We start from the raw sequence: 20,105 nt of genomic DNA on the forward strand, positions 1-20,105 counted from the left end.
AAGAGACTGACTATCAAGGCAGTATGGACATAAGCATTTAAAATCTTAGTTCAATTAACTTCCATATCTAAGTGCTTTAATGTAGAAAATTCCTTAGACTCTGAGACACAGCATACATGTCTGTAAGGCTATGAGAAAGGATTGCTTTGAGAGGCAATTTGCTGTTCTTGAGAGAGTTCACAGTGTTTTTTAAAGAGAGAAGGCAGGGCTGACATTTCCACAAGACTCACCTCTGGTTGCATACCACAGGAAAAAGTAGCATCAGTTTTGTGAATAGTCTTTGTCAACAGAAACATTTGGAACCAGTTTTGGAGAAAACTGCTAATATGTCAGCCATGTATCAGAGAGACTTTTTTTCCCCCTATAACAATTTTAACTTTTCAGATGTGGAAGAAAACCATCCCTGGGATACTGTATAGATAGGTAGTATGTAGATTTGATTGTTTAACATACCTGATGATGAAGGATTCCTAAGCTTCAGCTGGGCTTCTTTCTCTCAGTGGAATACCACAATGTACCCTTCTGGTTATATAAAATTTAATTTTTGGTTCTTTGTTCAACAGAAGCTTTAGATTCTATTCCGAACTTAGTTTTTCACTTGTATTCTTTTTCCCTTATGAGGACAGTCCCTGGCTGGATTCTGAATTCTGGACTCATTCTGTTTCAAAGGCAGCTGGTTTTTTTTGAGATTTCAGCACCTCTCTGTAATCTGCCACTATAGGGCTGATAAATCATACAATTGTTTTTTTCATGTACATTCTATTTACAGCTGTTAGGCCAGGTAGAACTATCTCTCTGCAGGTATTTATCATGAAATGAGGTAAAATAAATGTATTTTTGAAGCCCTTTGCCAGAGAACAAAACCTCAATGACTTAAAGGTTACTAAACACTTTTTACATTCTGTCCCTTTCTTGTGCATGTACAAACACACACACATACACACACGCCCCCTCTCTCATGCAGAGGGTGATGAAACTCCTTTTCTTACATTTGGAGTTCTGACCTGCACATGGTATTTTTGTAAGCTTAATTGAATTGCACGTTAATGATTAATCACCAGTGTAGCTCTTTAGCAAATAAAACCTTTACCCCTTCAATTTTAATATCTCTAGGAACACCAGTTTGTCAGCCTCTGGCCAACAGTTTAACAGATAGAACTAGTGTACAAGAGGCACAGTAACCTCAACTAACATTTTGCCATTCTGAACACACTCTTCGTAGAGTCAAGCTAATTTGCCATAGCATATGCTAATGACCTGTTTTATCTAATGAGTGAAATAATCATCCTTTTAACTTGCAAAGTACACTGAGGACAAAAGAAATGTGAATGTATATTATTTTTAATATTTTCCTCAAACTATACTAATATTAGGAAGAAAGTCAAAATATAAGTTTGGATACTCTGTTTGCATAGTAACAGAGTACGATGTAGTTTTGATTTTCCCTGTAATTGCATATCTGTAAAATAGCTTGTGTTTTATCTCTACACAGTTGAATAGTTAGGCGATTAGATGTGGTCAAATACTGCAATTGTAATTTTTTTAATATGTTGCAATAGCTGGGCTTTTTTATTATTTGATGTCGTGTCTTGCGTTCAGAAGCTTGTGAAGTTTAGCAACTGCTGAATATGACCATGAACAAACCGCCCATGAAATAGATGTCTAAATCTGACTAAATCCATTCTGTAAGGTTCTGAAAGGCCATCGTTTTATTTCAAGTTCACTAGCAGTCTATATGTTGATGAAGTCTACTTGAAAAACTGATTCTTTTAGTGATTTTTTTTTTCTTATTTAAAAATTTTTTATTGGGTGAGTAGTATTAACTAGGTTTGTAGCTGAATAATTTATGAATGCAGATCCTATAGAGGTATCATTTCTGAGCATAAAAAAAAATGACCTTCAAAAACATGCTGGATTTACAAGCCTATCTGCAAACTCAGAAATTCCAGGTAAGGAGGGGTGGGGGGTGGAGAAAGTGTCTTCTGAAAGGAATTTAAGCAGTCTAGTAACTGGTAAAGAAGAGGACGTCTGGTTTTGGCAGGATTAATATTTCTTTCTGCAGAGCTGATACTGGTTTAATACTAAATGTTAATTAGAACTCCAGGAACTGATCTTCCACTAGCTGCTGGAGCTGGAAACATCATACGCAGCAGCATGTCAGATAAACAGCTTGGGGCATAGGAGAGAAATAGCCAAAAGAACTTTGCATCCCATCCAGCTCCGTATCGTGTCCTGGGGTACTTTGCTATCAGGGCATGTTCCATGCATTTTATGACCTTAGAAATATCAGAGTCACAGAGTCTTTTCACTGATGATCTTTGAGCTTTTATATCTGCAAAGAAGAAAATAAGCCTGAAAGCATTTATATGCAACATGCTCTGCAAGAGTATTCTTTATATTCAAAGGTTTGGCTACAGCTTCAGGCTTGCTTTAAACTACTGGCGCAAGTACTGAGAGCAGTATAGCTACAGCAGAGCAGAGACCAGAAAGGCTGCAGAACACGCAAAAGCCCGGTAAACAGAAACCTCCCTGGCCCATATTGTGAGCGAGATGTTCCCTACAGTAAGTGCAGTGTGACACAGCACAACTTTTCAGATATCAGTAAGCCATAAACTTAGCATATGGTCATAGCAATTCATTCCCCCTGGGCATTCTGCCTCTAAGTATAGAGGGACTAAGGATGGTAGCATGACATCACATCTCACTGATCTTATATGGGAACTAATAGCACAGGCCTCATCTAAGATACATGTAGTCCAGAACAGTCAGCAATGGGTTCTTAACAAACGTTAATGAAGCCCAGCAAACATTCACGGAATCACAGATTGGTTGAGGTTGGAAGGGACCTCTGGTCCAACCCCCCCTGCTCAAGATGGGTCACCTACACCAGGTTGCCAAGGACCATGTCCAGATGGCTTTTCAATATCTCCAAGGATGGAGACTCCACAGCCTCCCTGGGCAACCTGTGCCAGTGCTTAGTCACCCTTACAGTAAAAATGTGTTTCCTGATGTTCAGCAGGAACATCCTGTGTTTCACTGTGTGTCCATTGCCTCAGGTCCTGTCCCTGGGCACCACTGAAAAAAGCCTGGCTCTGTTGTCTTTACAGCCTCGCTTCAGCTATTTATATATGTTGATAATATCCCCCTGAGCTTTCATACAGTCCCTTTTCTACTTACATTCAACAAAGTATTTTTCTCCGTAGGAGTCCCTGATCTCAGGAGTCAGTCTGTTCCAAAGTCTTAAGAGGTATTTCGCAATGACATCTGAATTAACTACTCCTGCCTTAAAGAAACCATGCTCAACAATGCTTACTTTCACTCCAAAATGCTGCATCTCTATCCTAAAAGAAAAAAAAACCACAATCACCATCCTTGACCACCCAATAATGGCATAACCATTAAATATAAGTAAATTGAAAATCTGTCACATAAATGAATATTTAAGACTTTGATTCTTATCTTCAAATGTCGGAATGATTTTGAGATGTTCAAATTAGCTTCATAGCAATGTACCCGTCCTGTAAAAGCACAGCAGACAATTAACTCTGAGGGAAAAAAAGTAGTGTCAGTTAGATTCACAGCTTTCTGTGTGGTTTACGTTGGACTGATGCAAAGGATGCAGCAGCCAGCTGCATCTTAGTCATGTATTATCAAACTAAAACTTTTGACTATTTCAAATGCTGTGTTGCATCGTTTCAGCAGGAACAGATTATTAAAGTGCCTGGGAAAAAGTAGAAGTGAGCAAAACCTTTCAATTGGATTAGAACTTTATTCTCCATTGTATGGTTAAATGGTGATGGTGAAGAGATTAATGGTTAGTGTGTTTTCTGGTAGCCTGGTTCCCTCTATGTAATTTTGAGTTGCAATGCAACTCCTTTGGGATGAAAATGGCCTCTTTGTTTTGCTGAGCAGCTCAAGAGACCCAGGCAACTACGTTCCAAAGTGTGCAAAGGAATGGACCATGTATACAATAGCCATTGTATTTCCTTGGGGCATATAATTTCTTTATATGAGCATTCATAATGGTTTGGAACCAACTTTCCTAGTCCTTGTGACGACTTGACTCGCCGGGCTGGGCCTTAGCCTTCTCAAGGCAGTACAACACAACTGGCTTCAGTGAAGGTTGTGCAGCTTAATTTTCTGAAGTTACGAATACCCTTGGTAATGTGGTTGCTGCCTGGAATTGCCTAGCTCAGATTGTTGTGGAGTATTAGAGCAAAATAAAACGGGTTGTAAACAGGCAAGTACAACTGAGTATAACTTGCCCAGGAAACCCTGGGCGTCTGACCAGGTTATACTGTTGATTTACATTTTGTGTATGCAGTGGATTCACATGCCCAAAAGCTGCATGCTAGCCATTTGTCCAGGATATGAAAATTTTTCCCACTGCAGTTTCCTGGTGGGTCTGTTCATAGTACAGAAGATTGAAATCCCAACCAAGTGACCAACATCCTCTTATTTTCCTTTCCCCCTTTAAGCAAGATTTCCAGAGAGAAAACAAGAGGGGCAAACATAGAGTCACCCTTCCTCAGCACATCTGGAATCTGTTCTTGGATCCATGCACGTATTTCTAGCTACTCACCGTAACGTGTCAGAGAAAGCTTCCATGCCCCATTTGGACAGTGTGTAGCCACCCCCTACAAAAGCCATGAGGCCTTTGGTGTTAATTAGATTGACTACTCTTCCCTCAGCTTTTTTCAGAAGTGGCAGAAGCTTGAGTGTGATTTCAATCAATCCCAGCAGACTAACATCCAGCACTGAGCGGAAGTCTTCAATCCTCAGCCAGTCAGTGGGTGCTATAGGTGCTGTTTCTTCAGTGTTGCTCACCAAGCCAAAAAGCCCTAAGAGGATTACAAACCCATTTATTTCAGTATGTGGCAATATCTTACCCTAGAGTTTCATATGTAGCATTGGGAACTAAGCACACAGTCTGCAAAAACTTCAGTGAAAGGAATTCAGTTGTCTGGGGTTTGCTTGTATGATCTACTCTGTACACCTGGCAAAATTTGCTGAAGGCCTTAGGCAATGACTCTAAAAGAGCATGGGTAAAGCATTAAAGGAAAACTATTTTGGTTGGAGATATGGGCCACCATACCGGGCTTTATTATCCAGAACTGCTTAAGTATGTGGGCTCCTAATACACACTTACATTCTTGTGAAAATCAAATAGTCTACATAAAAGTGGAGAGACTGACTTTTCTGGGTTGGGGTCTAAAGTTCTGAACCAGACATGCGGAATTAGTCAATGCTTCTGAAAATATTAGCTTAACCCTCTGTATTGATAATGCTGCTTTACTACCTTGTAAATTACTTGAAGAACTTTAGATAAATAGTGACACTTCCAAGAGTTTGCTGAGGACAGCCTGCGCCTGAAGGGAGAGGCCGAAAGTCCAGCACTCAGCCTCTGTAAAGAGTTTCTCAGACTGAGGTGACAGCAGTGGTTACACTGACCAAGAACGTGCGGCTTTCCACAAGCTGGAAGCAGGGGCCTGCCAGAGGAGGTAAGTGCTAATAATTATGTTGTCCTTGCCCTCAATCACTGCATTCAAGAATGGTCTGGAACGCTTATGATGAGGCCAACAGTGTTTTACAAGCTTTGAGGAGAAAGTCCTACTGGTAGAAGGTCTGTGTTTTGCTGTTTTAGCTAGTTAATTAATTAACAAGCCTATTGAATATTTGGTATAACTGTGTGTTACAGCTGGTAGTTGCAGTGCTGCAGTCCCCTTTGGTGGCCCTTAACAATGTCTAGTCTGAGCTAACAGTGCTGAGAAAGAAACATGTATGGTCACAGTTGAAAATATTTACCACGCAGATCTTTTTACCACCTTTTGCCAAAATCAACACTTAAGTCTTGTTTTTTAACTCCACTCGTAGGTATCCATGTGTCCTGGTGTTGGCTGGATAGAATTAGTTTTCTTCCTAGTAGCTGGTATAGTGCTGTGTGTTGGATTTTGGATGAGAATAACGTTGATAACCCACTGACGTTTTAGTTGTTGCTGAGCAGTGCCTACACTAAGTGAATGACTTTTCAGCTTCTCATATTGCCCTGCCAGTGAGAAGGCTGGGGGAGCACAAGAAGTTGGGAGGGGACACAGCCAGGACAGCTGAGCCAAACTGGCCAAAGGAATATTCCATACCATGTGACATCATGCTGAAAAATAAAACGGGAAGGAGTTGGCTGGAGGGTGGCGGCCCACTGCTGGGGGACTGGCTGGGCATCAGTCAGCGGGTGGTGAGCAATTGCATTGTGCATCACTTCGTTTGAATATTCTTTTATCATTATTTTCCCTTTCTTTTTTGTCCTATTAAACTGTCTTTATCTCAGCCCACGAGTTTTACCTTTTTTTCTGATTCTCTCCCCCATCCCACTGGGGGGGGTGAGCAAGCGGCTGTGTGGTGCTTAGTTGCTGCCTGGGGTTAAACCACGACACCAAGGACAAACTCTTCCCCTTTTAGACAAGTGCTCAGTGGCGTATGATAGCAGTAGTGGGAGCTACCTATGTAACAACTCTAAGAAAACTGTCTGAAAGGGCAAGTGTTTAACTGTTGCAGTCAGTGCAATTGTTGTTGAGTGCATTGCAAAAATCGGGCTTACTCAGCCATGCAAACACACTCTTCTGCTTACTACAAGAGGGCTGAAGAAGCCCTGCACCAGCTGTTTTTAATTGGGTGAACTGGTTTTATTGTCAAGAAAGTTCCTTCCAGTACCAGTTAGCACCTTCCCCTGACTGAGATTCTTCAACTGCACCAAAAAGAGTCTGAAAAACACACCTGGGAATGATCTGGTTTTAATAGACAGAGCAATTGGATTTTTAGGCACCCTGTTGGTGAAAGTGAGGGGAAGTCCAAAAGTATTGCTGGAGAGAATCTCTTCGAACTGGGAAATGACAGAACTGAGGACTGAATGCGTTTCATCAGTAAGATGAAAAATGCCTCTGTGGAGAGTGGAGAGGCACCAGAACTTTTAGCTAGACCAGATTTGGTTGTATTGAATCATTTTTCTGGGAAATTACCTTGCCACTTACCCTTGCCAGCTGTCTCTTTGGTCACAAACACCACAGCCCTGGCAATGCTGTTGGAGTCAGCTAAGTTCAGGTTCACTGTCTTCAGTGAGCGTGAGGAGCAGGACTGTAGCTCTATTCTTCCTTTTTCTGTGGCACATGCAGCAATGACACAAAATCCCCTTTTGTCAAGCCATATAGCCAGTGAGTTTCCAAGTCCAGTGTCACAGCTTGTTATGAAGACATGCTTTCCACTCAGGTTTCTCACTCTTTGACTGTCTCTGATGAGCCAGTAAATGACAAGACAAAGTATGGAAGCCAAAATTGCTACGTGCAGTGAGTCTGAAAGTGAGACCTACAAGCAAATAAGTTAATGATCTAGAAATGCAATGAATCAAATGTGCTCAGCCAATCCCCCAACTTCCTCAGACACAATTCCCGTAAGCGGCTTTGTTTCTTCTGGTTGCAGCCCTTCCAGCTCACTGTAAGTTAGGGGAGAGCAGGGGTAGAAGCTTTGGCGCAATGTGATCGCGATCCATGAATAATACGTGCCTTGGCAAAACCTTCCCTATCTTCCTTTTCAAGAGATTTCCACTGTTTTCAAGCTTTGCTGTCCAATCTTTCTAGTCAGCCCTGTCCTTTCAGGATGTTTCAGGCTGAAAGGAATGACTGCATCAGTTCTCACAGTAGCGTCTGGGTTTTTTTTGTGGACATTGGTGATTATTTGTGCTAATACTGGAGAGAAGAATTCCTCTGGGAAGAAGGATGACTCTCTTTGACCACCTGTATGATGCCACCCAGGCTGCTTTTCTAATCTGTAGCACAGAACCAGAGTGACCCCAAGAACAACCAGAAAAGCCTAAACTGTAGTGGTGGGTCTGATGACTAATTTGTTATGTGACTCGTGTTCTGTGATGGTGAGTGCCCTTAGACAAGGTAGACTTTGGGGCAGTGCCTGAGTCTTCTGTCTCCTTCCTCATTGCCTGTTTAGCACTGATACACAGCACAGTAGAATATGTTATACAGGAAGTGTGTTTGTGTAAAGAAATGGGGAAATGCATGGAGATGTTGCCCTCAAAAAAAAAAAAAAAGCACTGAGGGAGCACAAGGTTTCCTAACTCTGGTGGGGAGGATACTGTTTGCTTATTCCAAAAATTTTTCATAAATGTAGAATACAGTTGTTGCCATCTAAAGTCTTCATGACTGATTAGTGTTTTTCTATTTGTATTTTTGTTTTGTGGAAGCATTAAACCAAAATAATTCACTAAAGACAATATTTATGGGAAGGCTGGTAAGCATTTCCAGACATCCTGATAAAAAGAAACTTTTTTATAGGTGCTAAGCAGGCACCTAGGCTCTAGTTACCTGCATATGTGTAGAGGTGCAGACATCTGGCCTTTAAAATGTGATTGTATTGAAAGAATGAAATGATACTTTAAAAAAAAAGAATTTGTGATTATTTTTACATCCCAAAAGTACTCAAAGAGGAAGAGGTCTTTCTTCTCTAACTCATAGCTGTCTGAAGTTAAGCATTCATTTAGCTGATTTTTGTGTAACATCCTTGCTACCTTAAGACATGAATATTAAAGGAAGCCCAATGTATTAGGCCTGGTTGCTAGAGCCTGTCTGGTGTTCTTGTTCCTACTGAGTTCATGGAGTGATTTGGATTTATTCTGATTCTAAATTTTGCTGCCACCTCACCAGGTAGGAATGGAAGGAATCTCAGAATCTGATAGTGAATGAATGTTGGACTGTCATTAAATAATTAAATCAGTTACATAGCTGATAAATGATAACAAGTGACAACATTCATTGCCCCTTATGATCCTATTTTACATAGTTGGGTGTCTCAGTAGTCATCAACATGGACTTCTGAGCTGCTGATTAACACTCTCTGATTTTAAGCAAATATATAGAGATAAGAGTTTGCTTCTCCTTCCACTGCAATCTACAGGGAGGCTCCCACTGAATTTCTGGGGTGTTATATTGGTCCCTGGGCTGCACTGGTTATTTTAGCAGCCCATCTCACTGTTGTTTTGAGGCTGATGTAATTGGCCCTCTAGTTTGGGTACTTCACTTAGATACATGGCTTTTTTTTGCTGTAGATGTCCCCCTTAAGTCTCACAAGGATTGCAGTGTTCCTGAATGTGTGCACTTTGGAAACATCTTTGTGATGTTTCACTGAGTTGGTGACATTTATTTTCTGAGAGGGCTCACAGAGTCTGCCCTGTGACAAAGTGCCACTACAACTGTGTGAAAGAGCTCAGGCTAATTGAGATTTCTGTGCTGTAAAATAAAGTCTGAAAACAAGATGTTGCAGCAGCCCATCATAGATACCCCCAGTCCATTTGCAACGATGTGCCAGGCAATGACATTTCCTTTGATTGCTGATTTAGAATTTGGAGCTGAGCTAGACACAAAGAGAGACAGGAGTTGCTACCAGCAGGCTCTTGTAACCCCCTGCCAATAAATCTCAGCAAGTTACTCATCAAGCTAGTGCTGTGATGTATCATTTTTGGACTCAATTAACCTTTTTCCCAATTCAAAATTAAATGAAATAATTAGAGATTTGGGGAAAAGATTAACCTAATTGGAAACAGGAGCTGTAAATCACACCTTCCTTCCTTCCTTGGCTGTGCTGTAGGAAGGAAACAGGTGACAGTCAGCTTGCACTACTGGAAAGCAAATTAAATTTGAAACTGGGCTCTGTGGAGAAGTCCTGGAGTGTCTGGCCAGCATGCCTACTTGGCTCCTGTAAAAGAAACACCTGGGACAGCTCTGGTTAGCGTTAGTCCCTGTGTTTAGGCAGCAATAATTGGCACAGAAGCGCTGTAAGACAAGGGGCTCTGGGGGCGACAGCTGACACGGCAGCACTCTGTGGAGCATCGGCTGCTCGCCTCTCCCCTGTCAGCCCTGGGCCAGTGTTCCTAAGGCTGTAATCCTTAACCACCTAGCTCTCCGCAAGTACCAGTGCTCCTTCTCTGATAACAGATGGACATTTGGTGCTGAGCACCATGGTGCGGTTTGCTCTGCTGGAGTCTTCTGGCAGTATTTATTCTGCTAGATGATGTCATTGCTGCTGGAAGGAGTCTGGGGTCAGAATCAAAGGAAATAGTCTCAGTTAAAGTTTTCTTCCAAGAAAATTGTCTAGTTCTGTAAATGTACAATGATGTCATGCAAAATATTTCTTGTTTGATAATTGTGGAGCACTAAAAAAGCCACTTGTCTTCCAGGGGCATATTGATTTTGAAATAGCTGCCTGGAGTGGCAAAGAGTGTGTTTCCAGAGAAAATGTCAGCATGATATTTCAAGAGTATTGATATATCTTCATAAATATTGAATTCTGATTACTAATGTAGCCAGTAAATAGCTAAAGGCAAATTCTACTTTCCATTAAAACTTTGATATTTGCCTGGCAAATTGAGAACTCTTGGGATAGAGCCTGGCTTCTTATGCCTAGGCAAGTGCCATTTTAAAAGCAATCGATTTTAGAGAAAAGCAGCAATTCTACACTGAGAGCCCTTTAAGATCCTTAGACAACTGCAAAATACAGCATCCCTCTGCTTCCCTGCACTAAAGGGAACAGAAGCACATAGACCATATTGAAGGGAGGTGTTATTGTTTTACTTCCACAGCAAATTTGCTTTGGTAGTTGTGCCAAAGAACCTCAGGTTGCGGTGAAGTTTGAGGTCTGGGCATGCTTTGGATTCCTTCGTCTGCCACTGTGCTGGCAGTGCAAACCTCCAAAAGTCAGTGCTCTGCAGTGCGTTAGAGTGACCTGCCAGGCACACTGAGGAAGAACTGCTAAGGGGAAATTTACGGACTGGGGTTCTTCAGAAACAGCACTCATGTAGCACTCAGTAGAAGGTTTAGATATATCAGACAATGCTCTGACAGATCACCCAACAGCTCTCCAGAGTCTAGGAAGTACAAACTTTAATAATTGGTCATCCTGCCAGACCTACAACCCCCCTGGTCTTCAGTTAACAGATTGAACAAATATGCAGGCACAAACACATCACATCTACCACTCTTAGGTGAGCTATTCCTGCACATGCGGGGCTTTGCACTTTTATTTCATGGAAAAGGAGTGCTTTTTCATATGCTATGTAAAAATGTCAGTGTGATAATTCAGTTTGGTGGTCAACAGGTAACTTAAGATCTTCATTAATATGTCACCTTAAAAGAAATACATCTCCAAAGCCTCCCACTCAGCATTTTGCAGGACATGAATGTAGTCTGGTACAATGGAGGCTGATTTCTTTCTCAGCATGATTGTATCTTTCCTTTCATAGCTTGCACTTCAGATTTTTACCACAACATTGGTAAAAGACCCAGGAAAATAAACCCCTGTAAACTCTTAGGCAACTGACCCAGTAATTGAAAATAAAGGAGTAGAGAAAGATTCCAGATGTTGGGAAGAACATTTCTGAGTTAGCAGTTTATTCAGACCCTGTAGGTGCTTAGATAAGCAGCAATTGTTAAAATTACTCTCGAAAGGAAGGAACTGCATGTTCTCTCGTCTGTGCACTCAAAACCAAGTGCTTAATTTGTTCTCTTAGCTATTCTGCAAATGCATATAATGGGTACTGCTCACTATAACGATAGACACGAGTTCTGGTTTTGTGCCATTACTCACATTCTGGGGAGACATCTGCAAGCTCAGTCTATACCTCCAGGTGCTCACGAGTTGCCTTCACCAGTTATTTCCAGTGTCAGAACATAGAAGCAGCCCGTCAAACTCATAAGCTTGTGCACCAAGAACCGCATGGTGATAGTTTCCAAAAACATCTTGCTGTAAATTTTGTGCCTGGTGGTGCTTTCTGATCGCTATACATCGTCTGACAAGCGTGGCCCCTCTCCCTGCTGTTGATAATGACTTGTGCTGTGATGCTTCTACCTTAGGGACTTACTTGATATTAATCTTCTGTATATGCCCCATGCCTGCCTATCCTACCTATGTTGTATAAACATTGCTGGCTATATATAGTTACCTACAGAGCCTGGGGGACTGTCAAGACTCATTAGGGAGAACTAATCTACTCAGCCAGGAGAGACTGATCTGTGCTTTGTCTTGAAACCAGCAGGAGTCTTTCCATTGATTTAACAGAGCTTGGTTCAGACCTCCACCTTTTCTCCTGCATGTGAGCAAGTTATTATTGATATGACTTAATCTAAGATACATCCTTGTGTGCGAAAACTGTCAGGGATGAAATTATTTTTTCTAGGCTAGGGGCAGCTTTTTGATCCTAGAAACAAATCAATTGCCTGAGTAACTAAGCAATGAATTTCAAATAAAAGCTCAAATTCTACAAACTGTGCAAACAAAGCTCTACAGTTTGCATGGAAAAGACTCTACTATATGACTGCTAGGCTGCTTGTTTGCTCCCTGACCCAGAGTCTGCTGGGCAGCTCTGATCCAGCTCTGAGCGCTACTGCTTAAACATGTAAGCAGAACTCCTTTTCCCTACTCTTCACGCCTCCCCATTCACAGCTCTATGTGGTGCTGGATGCTGCAGGAGGAGGCTTGGGCAAAGACCGTTCTCAACAGCAGAATGAATGAATAAGCTTTTTATGAAAATTGATTTGAAACTAACTGAATGAGAAGGAAATTAAAACTGGGGAAACCAAGCAAGGTGGTAGCACGGAGCTGGAAGTGATCTGGTCCTGTTCAGTTGAGCGGACCATGGCAATGGCAGCCCGTCCCAGACTGGCCGGTGACACTTGTCCAGCTGCTCCCTGCCAGGAGCTGCAGAGTTGTTAGTTCATCCTCTCCTTGGGGGGCAGCTCTTCCCCCTCCAGTTTCTATCCCTGCTCATTTTGGCTCGGGCCTGGAAATTCTTGCTTCTTTTGCCACTCTGAGTGCCACACCAGCCTGAGCTGCGGTGTTGGTTGTTACTGCGCTTTCAGCACTCTCAGGGCACTCAGGACATGTGTGCAGCTTGCTGGAGACTTGGGGATTCAACAGGTGGCTGGCAGAGATTTCCTTACCAGCACAAGCCTGGCAAATGTGCCTGTCTGGCCTGATTCAAATGACAGGCTCTGCAACGTGGTTGAAATGACCACAAAACAGCACTCCACCAGCACGCAAAGCCTGTTGCAGGGGAACATTCTCCAGCAGTGTCAGGCCAGGAGTCCTGCTATTGTAGGTAGCAATCCTTTGCCACACAAATGTACGAGAGAAAAACATAAAAATAGTTTCTCTACTGCTGATTTTTTTTCTCAGCAAACTGCTTTTGAACTGTAGAAAATAATTTCAGAAAGCTGAATAGATCCTGTTTAGCATCTCAGAAAACATCGAAATGGGGAATTTTTCCAGTAAGTTCCCTTTCTCACAGAGGATCCTCTGACTTGCTCAGAGCACAGCGTGTGAGGGAGCTTAACAAAAGAGAAACCATATAAGCAAAGTGTAAGCTCCATATGTAGCTTTCCGTTAGAGAGCCTGGCATGAGACAGTCTTTCATCTGCAGAAAGCAGCAATTGACTGTCTGATTTCCCATTGACTCCTTAGGTGTATTTCATAACGAGATCCCCGAGTCCTAGAAAGGATGTGGAAAAATTACCCTGCTTGAAGCATAACACTGGGGAAGGAAATTTGGTAGTCAAGTGAAAAGCAAGAAGCTAACATTATTCCTGCTGGACAGGTGAGGGTTTTCAAGCACACCTTCGTGTGCTGGCTCTAACAAGCTAACCAAAGCCAGGTGCTGTGGGTGCAGTCCCCCAGGACCTTTTGACCTTGTGGAAATCATGGGTCTTCTCCTGAACAAGTCCCTTCTAGTCCCTAAAAACATGTGTCTAAATATTCACCTGCCTCATACAGTCTTGTGAGCAGGACAGGTTTTGATAGCCATAGCAGAGCACACTTTGGTTTGTTCATTTCCAGAGGTTGCTGGCTTTTTTTGCTAGCACTTGAGTAAACGAGGCATCTGGTTCTGGGAGAGAAAATGCCAGCAGAATCTGGCCCTTCATACAGTGAGAAGTAATACATTGAGCAGCTGTTATTTTTCCTGCATTTCTAATGTAAATAATATATTTACACCTACTGTGTCTTGCCCCAAATTCTGTTTGTATTGTCCTTTAAATGTTAACCTTCACAGTGCTAGGGTCTCACAGCAGCTGACAGTATACTTGTGGTCTGACAGGGACTGAATTAAACCAGCCAAACTGTAATTTCTAAAGATAAAAACCAGAACAGATGGTGTCATTTCATACTTTCTCTGTTTCCCTAATCACTTTTGGCTGAGTAATCTTGGTGGGGAAAAAAACCCCACTTTCGCTTCTAGAAAGGCTCTGTGTGAAATGACACTAGGGCTGTCTGCTAAGTTCAGAGGACAAGATTCACATCCCTAGGGCCTGATGCTGCCTGCTCTGCAGGGGCCAAGAATGTCACTGACGGGGATGGACTGATCTCTTGCCTGGAAAGCTAACAGCTGATGCAGATTGGGACAGGGAAGCTACTACCTCACCAGACAGCCACACAGCAGCCTTTGGATTAAATGTTAAATAAATAAAAACAGGTTTTCTGTCACTTTTATTGACAGAAAGTTGGTTTCAAAGTAAAATCTACTACAGCAATGCCATCAATACCTCAGTAAGAGTAGCCAGTTGAGAGGTATTCACCTCACCTGCTCTAGAAGGAGTAACTTTTTCAGGTAACTGAGACATAAATTAAATGACCCCACAAAAGCCTAAGCATAAGCTGCACCGAGAAAAGTAAAATTGTTGTTCTGCAAGCGCCATAGAAACTAAATTGAAAACTAGCACTATTTGTATAGCCACTGGGTAACCTGCTCTTTACTCCAATCATGTCACAGCAAATTCACCAGCATGAGGAAAGCATTTGTTTCATCGCCGAGTAGTTTCCATGGCATTGGGAAATGGCTTCCTGAGCAATGCACAGTTACAGACTTGACGTGGGGTCTCTGCAGTTCTCAAGCACTTTGCCATGATTAATTCCAGTGGAGCTGGGTCTTAACAGGCACTTGTGTCAGGAATTGAACAAGAGCAGCACCTCTCCACAGGAATTACTCAGCATCTCACAAAACACAGGGCTATTATTTTTATGCCAAGAAATAGCTCCCAGACTTGACATCTTGCAAGCTCACAATTTTTTTTTTTTTTAATAAAAAAAAGCCTCAGCTCTTCACTACTTTAATTCCAGGTATTGGGCCCCTGTAACTGGATCCACAGTCTACATTTGTAGCTATGGATCCTTTACAACAGAGGGGTAGAGTCAGACCTTAGAGATCCTCAAGATTTAGCATGCTGAATAGGAAAATGCCTCACCTAAGTCTTGCAAAGTCCTGTAAGCAGGAAGGGGTGTGAGTCCCAATCAGCTCAATGACTTGGGCAATTTATTTTGCTCTCTTTCCAGTTAGGACTGTGCCAAGGAAAGGCAACCACAGTTTCCTTGGCTTCAGAACTGAACAGGGGTGACTGCTGAAGAAAGCAGCATGAGGAAGAGGATTTTCTGCCCTCCTTCCTAGTTTATATTGCAAGAGTTCACTTCTCCCAGAGGAAGGCCCTGTTTCCATTCCCTCCTCTGCCTGAGATGACCGAACTCTTCCTGCTGTCAGGACTTAAAGCCACATTCCCCATTTTCCTGGGATATTTTTCTTACAGATCTTTGTGAAAACTGGAGCCTCCAAGGGTTCTCAAACAGAGCACCTTAAAGGTGAAGGAACTGAAAAATCTTAGTCATTTCTGAAAGTTTTAATAGTTCTTTTGTTCTTTCTGGTTTACATGTTAAAAATGAAATATTTTTTTTTTACTAGTAGCAGATATTGGAGGAATAGATATATCTCTTACATTTATAAAGAATGCATGTGTATTTCATGCATAGTTTGTATCATGCCAATATAAAGGACAGATCCTATAGAATCAGCCTTGTCCGTGATGGGGGATATATATTGGCAAATATTTACTTTGCATGGGAAACTGCAAGCTCTACTCTGTTCTGCAGCAGGAGGAAGTCTTGTATGATTGCTGGCATTCTTGAGAGGGGATTCCAAAACAACTTGGCATCCTGCCCAACAATGTAATGGGCATGTGGATGGAGGCTCGTTAGGGCATGCTCCATGCACTGAACAACCGGTGAAATGTCCTCCTTAAGACACATCTTGGACAGCTTTTGTTTCTTTGCTGCATCTGTAAAGCTCAAAAAAAGAAGATCATTTAGTGACAGCCAGGCAAGGTGACTTTTAACTCTTCCCCTGCACTGATCTGTACAATTTCACTAAGGAACTGGTATTTCTTCTTTCTCCCTACACAAGAATTTGTAGCAGTTTCTGAGGACCAAGTCCCTGCCCATAATGACCTTGTGATATCCTTGACCCCAAGAACAGCCTAGTTACCCTTAATTGTGGAACAGTCATGGCAAAACTGGGCCTGTATGGTCTGAGGATAGGCAATCACCATTAATGGTAGCTCAGAATAAACATAACTATATAAGAGGCAAAGGGAAACTGAAGTGCTGTAGTTGTAAATGAGTCTCTTGTAATGAGGAAACTGCTTTGTGGAAAGTTGTGAAACACAATTGTAAAGAAAAAATTTGACGGACAAGAAAGTCCAAGGATCGAAAGACAAGCAGCCCGTGTTCAAGCAGGCTTAGCAAGTGTCTGTCAGACAGGTCCTGAGTGACTTCATCACGACTGGGGACAGCAGAAGCAAAGGGAATTGATCCCTATTTGATTACTAAACAAATAAAAAATAATGACAGAAAAACACATCGAGCACTTTGATTACATCGTCAGATAAAAGTTCTTCTGTTTGGGAGTTTGCTCAAAAGCTTCATGCCAACACGAATAATTAATCATCAACTGAGATTTGAATAAAGCTTCCCAGAACAAGTCTTTTGTGCGGATAGTCATATTGTGATGCAGATGCATTTGAAAAGTAACTTTTCCCATCACAGTCTTTCCAAAAAGTCAGAATGATTAGAAGATATAAAGCTACTTTGCAAAGCTTTCTCAGCAAGAAATGCATTGCTTCTTTTGATACAAATGTCTGGAAATTGCCTCACCTTTCTGAAAATAGTCCTCTCCATATTGCATTTTAATATCAGGGGGAAGCTTATTCCAAATAACCTCCTTCTCTTTCATAATTTTTGTTGGATTGGATAATGCTGTTTTGAACAGTCCAGGTTGAATGCAACAAACCTTAACTCCAAAAGCTTTCATATCTCTCCTGTAAAGACAGCCCAACGATTTAATCGCATTACACATTATTAATACTGTGGGATTTTTTGCTGTACTAACACTTTTATTTCTGTCTTTACATGGCACACCAGCACACAAATACTGTGAAGGTTTGTTCATGGTTGTGAACTTTCAGCTTGTTATCCCTAAATGAAAGAGAGATGAACTCTCATACCTGCTTCACAGAGTGAGAACACGCATGGGCAGTGACTGTGCAGTAGCTGGCAGAGTGTATTTCCCATCCTAGTTCACCTTGCAGTAGCTCATTAGTTATCTGATTTGTCTGTAAGACTGCCTGGCTGCCTAAATGCAAGTGATTAGAGCCATTTTACATGTCTTAGGAAATCCTTCTCAACCTCTGGCTTATGCTCCAGATCGGTACAGTTCCTTCTGGCCCCACCTCATATCTGTCAGCCCTGTGTGGTTGTCCCAGTATCTAAAATGGCACTATATATTTAGGCACACAAATAGCTCCCTGTCTGTGTTACAAGAGGAAGCCATGGTGGTCCCCAGGATTAGTTTGCTGCATTCTCTAGATCTCTCTAATGATCAGCATAATAAAGAGAAGACACTTTGGAGAAGAAAGCTTAGACAGAAGTTACTATCATGCGATAAGTCATGGTATGTATTTTTTCTGGATGGGCGGCTGCTGGAAGTTTCTAGGTGTACTTTTCAACTAGGAGAATTAGGTTCATATTGCAAAGACTTCTCAGTTCCCTTGAGCGGAGCTTCCTCTGCAATAAGGCCTCTGTGCACACTAAGGTAGGTAGGCTAGTTGTGAATCTGTAAGAGTACCAACTACACTGCAACAATACTTGAGGACAGCTTGTGCGCCCAACAGGCTTTGTGCAATTTCAAAAGTGGCATAATCTCTGTTGAGCAAAAGAACTTTTCAGAAGAATTAGTCCAAAGTGTCTAATGTTTTTCAATTTTATACCAAGTGCCAGGATTGTAAATCAGCTCCCAGTCTGCATGTGCCAATTTTTAGTTAGTATATGAGCCTTAGGAAAAAAACAGAGTGGTCTTTCCTCATAGTGAGTGTTATACCTTAAGCTGTCATTAAATCCTTCTACCCCAAACTTTGAAGCAAAATAGCCTCCACCACTGAATGCTAGGCGACCTCCAACACTGGATACATTTACTATCCTTCCCTTTGCTTTTTTTATCAAGGGAAGCATATTTATTGTAACATTTATGAGTCCAATTAAATTAACTTCAATTGGTTCTCTAAAGTGCTCAATATCCAGCCAGTCTGTAGGAGCTGATATCCCCATAATCCCAGCATTATTGACAAGTCCCCAAAGACCTGTAGGGAAAAAAAGAAGAAGAAAGTCAGGAAGCAAATTTTCATCTAATGTGTCAGATTAATTGAAGTGGGTGAGACTTCACAGAAAATCAGTGAGGGACCAAGAAGACAATACAGATTTGGAGGACTTGCCTGAGAATGTCCTGCAGTATTCAGCTTTATTCTCAGTGTCCAGGTTTTATCACCACGCTTTCCATCACCTTTTGCGTAGTCTTCCCCCTGCCACAGCATTTTGGGCAGGTGGTGATGTTGGCTTTTTGTGGGGGAAAGGGCAGTAGACGAAGCCCAGGTACGGCAAAGAGCAACTATATTGGGTGACAGGTACCAACTATATTGGTACAGGTAGATTGTCCTGAGACACAGGTAAGTGTGCCCTGGTTCTGAGATGGGTGAGGTGCCAGGACAATAAAGAACAGCTCTTGATAACAAAAAAGTTTTAAAAATCCTTCTCAAAGGTTTGAAAACAAGATGGGAACTGAGTGACAGGGAAGGCTTTTGCTATTCTTCCCCCCCCCTCCCCTGACATTTTTGTTGTAGCAGAGAACTTATGCCTCACATTGACTGACATGCCCCAGCTGAAAATGGGAAGGACTTTTTTTTTTTAAAAATGAACAGCCAGCTCCAAAAATGAGGTGGAGGCAAGGAAAAACCACTAGATTAGATTGATTTGAAAAACATTTCTGAGCCCTCAGAAGTGGGAGGGGAAAATACAGAAATGTAAAGCCAGTTCTTCTCTTGTATCAGCTGTTAGAGTTGTGTGAATGAATACTTTTGCTGGTCTGATCTTACTCATAGTTTTTCTTGGAGAAAAAAATCACTTTTGGCCTGAAACCAAGCACAGTTTCAAATAAAAGCAATTTGGCAAGTTAAAAGCAATTTTATGAAGAGATGAAAGGTTGAATGGAGATTGGAATTTAGCATGAAGTATAGTTGGTACTATGGCACATCATAATAGACCAGATTTAAGACTCAAAGTTAGCAGAATCCAGCCCATAGGATCTTGGGCCTTTGTAAACTACTGCAATACCACTCTTACTGAAACCAATTAGCATCAGTAACAGCAGCAGCATCCTGTCTTGCACAACTTGCTGGGTCAGAGATATGGGATTTTTCTATTTTTCAGATGGTCTGCAAGCAATATTCCAAAATAGTTATATCCGGATTTATTCAATAAAGTTCATATGTAATTTTTGCTTTTGATAGAATGAGTGATTACTTACAGATCGTTTATTATATGTATTCAATTCTTAAAATAAAAACTCTTTAAGCTTGTTAAGTGGAATTTATTTAATTTGTTCCCTAGCTGGGTAACAGCATGGGAGGTGCTGAGCACTTATGCCATAACCCAGATAAGCATATGAGTGCAAACAGTCCCAACAAAGGTTCCAGGGACTGGATTCCTGTTCTGACAATGATGTATTGATAAGCCTGACTTTTTGAGCACATTCCCAAATAGTTACCTACCACTAACTAGATGTACAAAACATCCCTCTAGTGAGATCTTCTTCCATGTTTCTGGAAGGGGACAAGACATGCACACACACTTGTCAAATGTCAGTTAAATTAAGCTGTGAACGTAGCATGGTATTTTTAGGAAAACTC

The 20,105-nt window shown here is 41.7% G+C and overlaps 2 protein-coding genes across 5 annotated transcripts in view; both read right to left on the reverse strand.

The window, feature by feature from the left end:
• Positions 1-473: 473 nt before the first annotated feature.
• Positions 474-12,996, reverse strand: LOC128144531 (retinol dehydrogenase 7-like). 2 transcript variants are annotated; one of them, XM_052793444.1, is made up of 5 exons: positions 11,641-12,996; positions 7,014-7,356; positions 4,583-4,841; positions 3,178-3,341; positions 474-2,332 (listed from the first exon to the last, which is right to left on the reverse strand). In XM_052793444.1, the coding sequence occupies exons 1-5, from the start codon at positions 11,653-11,655 to the stop codon at positions 2,082-2,084; spliced, it is 1,032 nt and encodes a 343-aa protein (XP_052649404.1). In that variant the 5' UTR covers positions 11,656-12,996; the 3' UTR covers positions 474-2,081. The 2 variants fall into 2 exon arrangements, with proteins under 2 accessions (XP_052649404.1, XP_052649405.1); XM_052793445.1 differs by having other exon boundaries at positions 518-2,332; positions 7,026-7,356; positions 11,641-12,994.
• A 2,702-nt stretch (positions 12,997-15,698) lies between these two features.
• Positions 15,699-20,105, reverse strand: part of LOC128144532 (dehydrogenase/reductase SDR family member 9-like) — a 37,569-nt gene continuing 33,162 nt past the window's right edge. For 2 of the 3 annotated variants that reach the window (XM_052793448.1, XM_052793447.1), the window contains exons 3-6: positions 19,968-20,018; positions 18,245-18,503; positions 17,023-17,186; positions 15,699-16,148 (exon numbers count right to left, since the gene is read on the reverse strand). In XM_052793448.1, the coding sequence (XP_052649408.1) occupies positions 15,922-16,148; positions 17,023-17,186; positions 18,245-18,503; positions 19,968-20,018 (701 nt within the window). In that variant the 3' untranslated portion in view covers positions 15,699-15,921. The remainder of the gene's footprint in view (positions 16,149-17,022; positions 17,187-18,244; positions 18,504-19,967; positions 20,019-20,105) is intronic. The other variant, XM_052793449.1, reaches the window with a different exon arrangement.

The sequence above is a fragment of the Harpia harpyja genome, chromosome 7 (assembly GCF_026419915.1).
Source record: "Harpia harpyja isolate bHarHar1 chromosome 7, bHarHar1 primary haplotype, whole genome shotgun sequence".
Taxonomy (NCBI): Eukaryota; Metazoa; Chordata; class Aves; order Accipitriformes; family Accipitridae; genus Harpia; species Harpia harpyja.

Excerpts from the sequence above, each read along its gene's own strand:
- LOC128144531 (XM_052793444.1), bottom strand. Across the intron at positions 4,842-7,013 it reads TGGCAAGGGTAAGTGGCAAG|GGCTTTTTGGCTTGGTGAGC; the intron begins GTAATTTCCCAG and ends TAATCCTCTTAG. Across the intron at positions 3,342-4,582 it reads GCTTTCTCTGACACGTTACG|GATAGAGATGCAGCATTTTG; the intron begins GTGAGTAGCTAG and ends TTTTTCTTTTAG.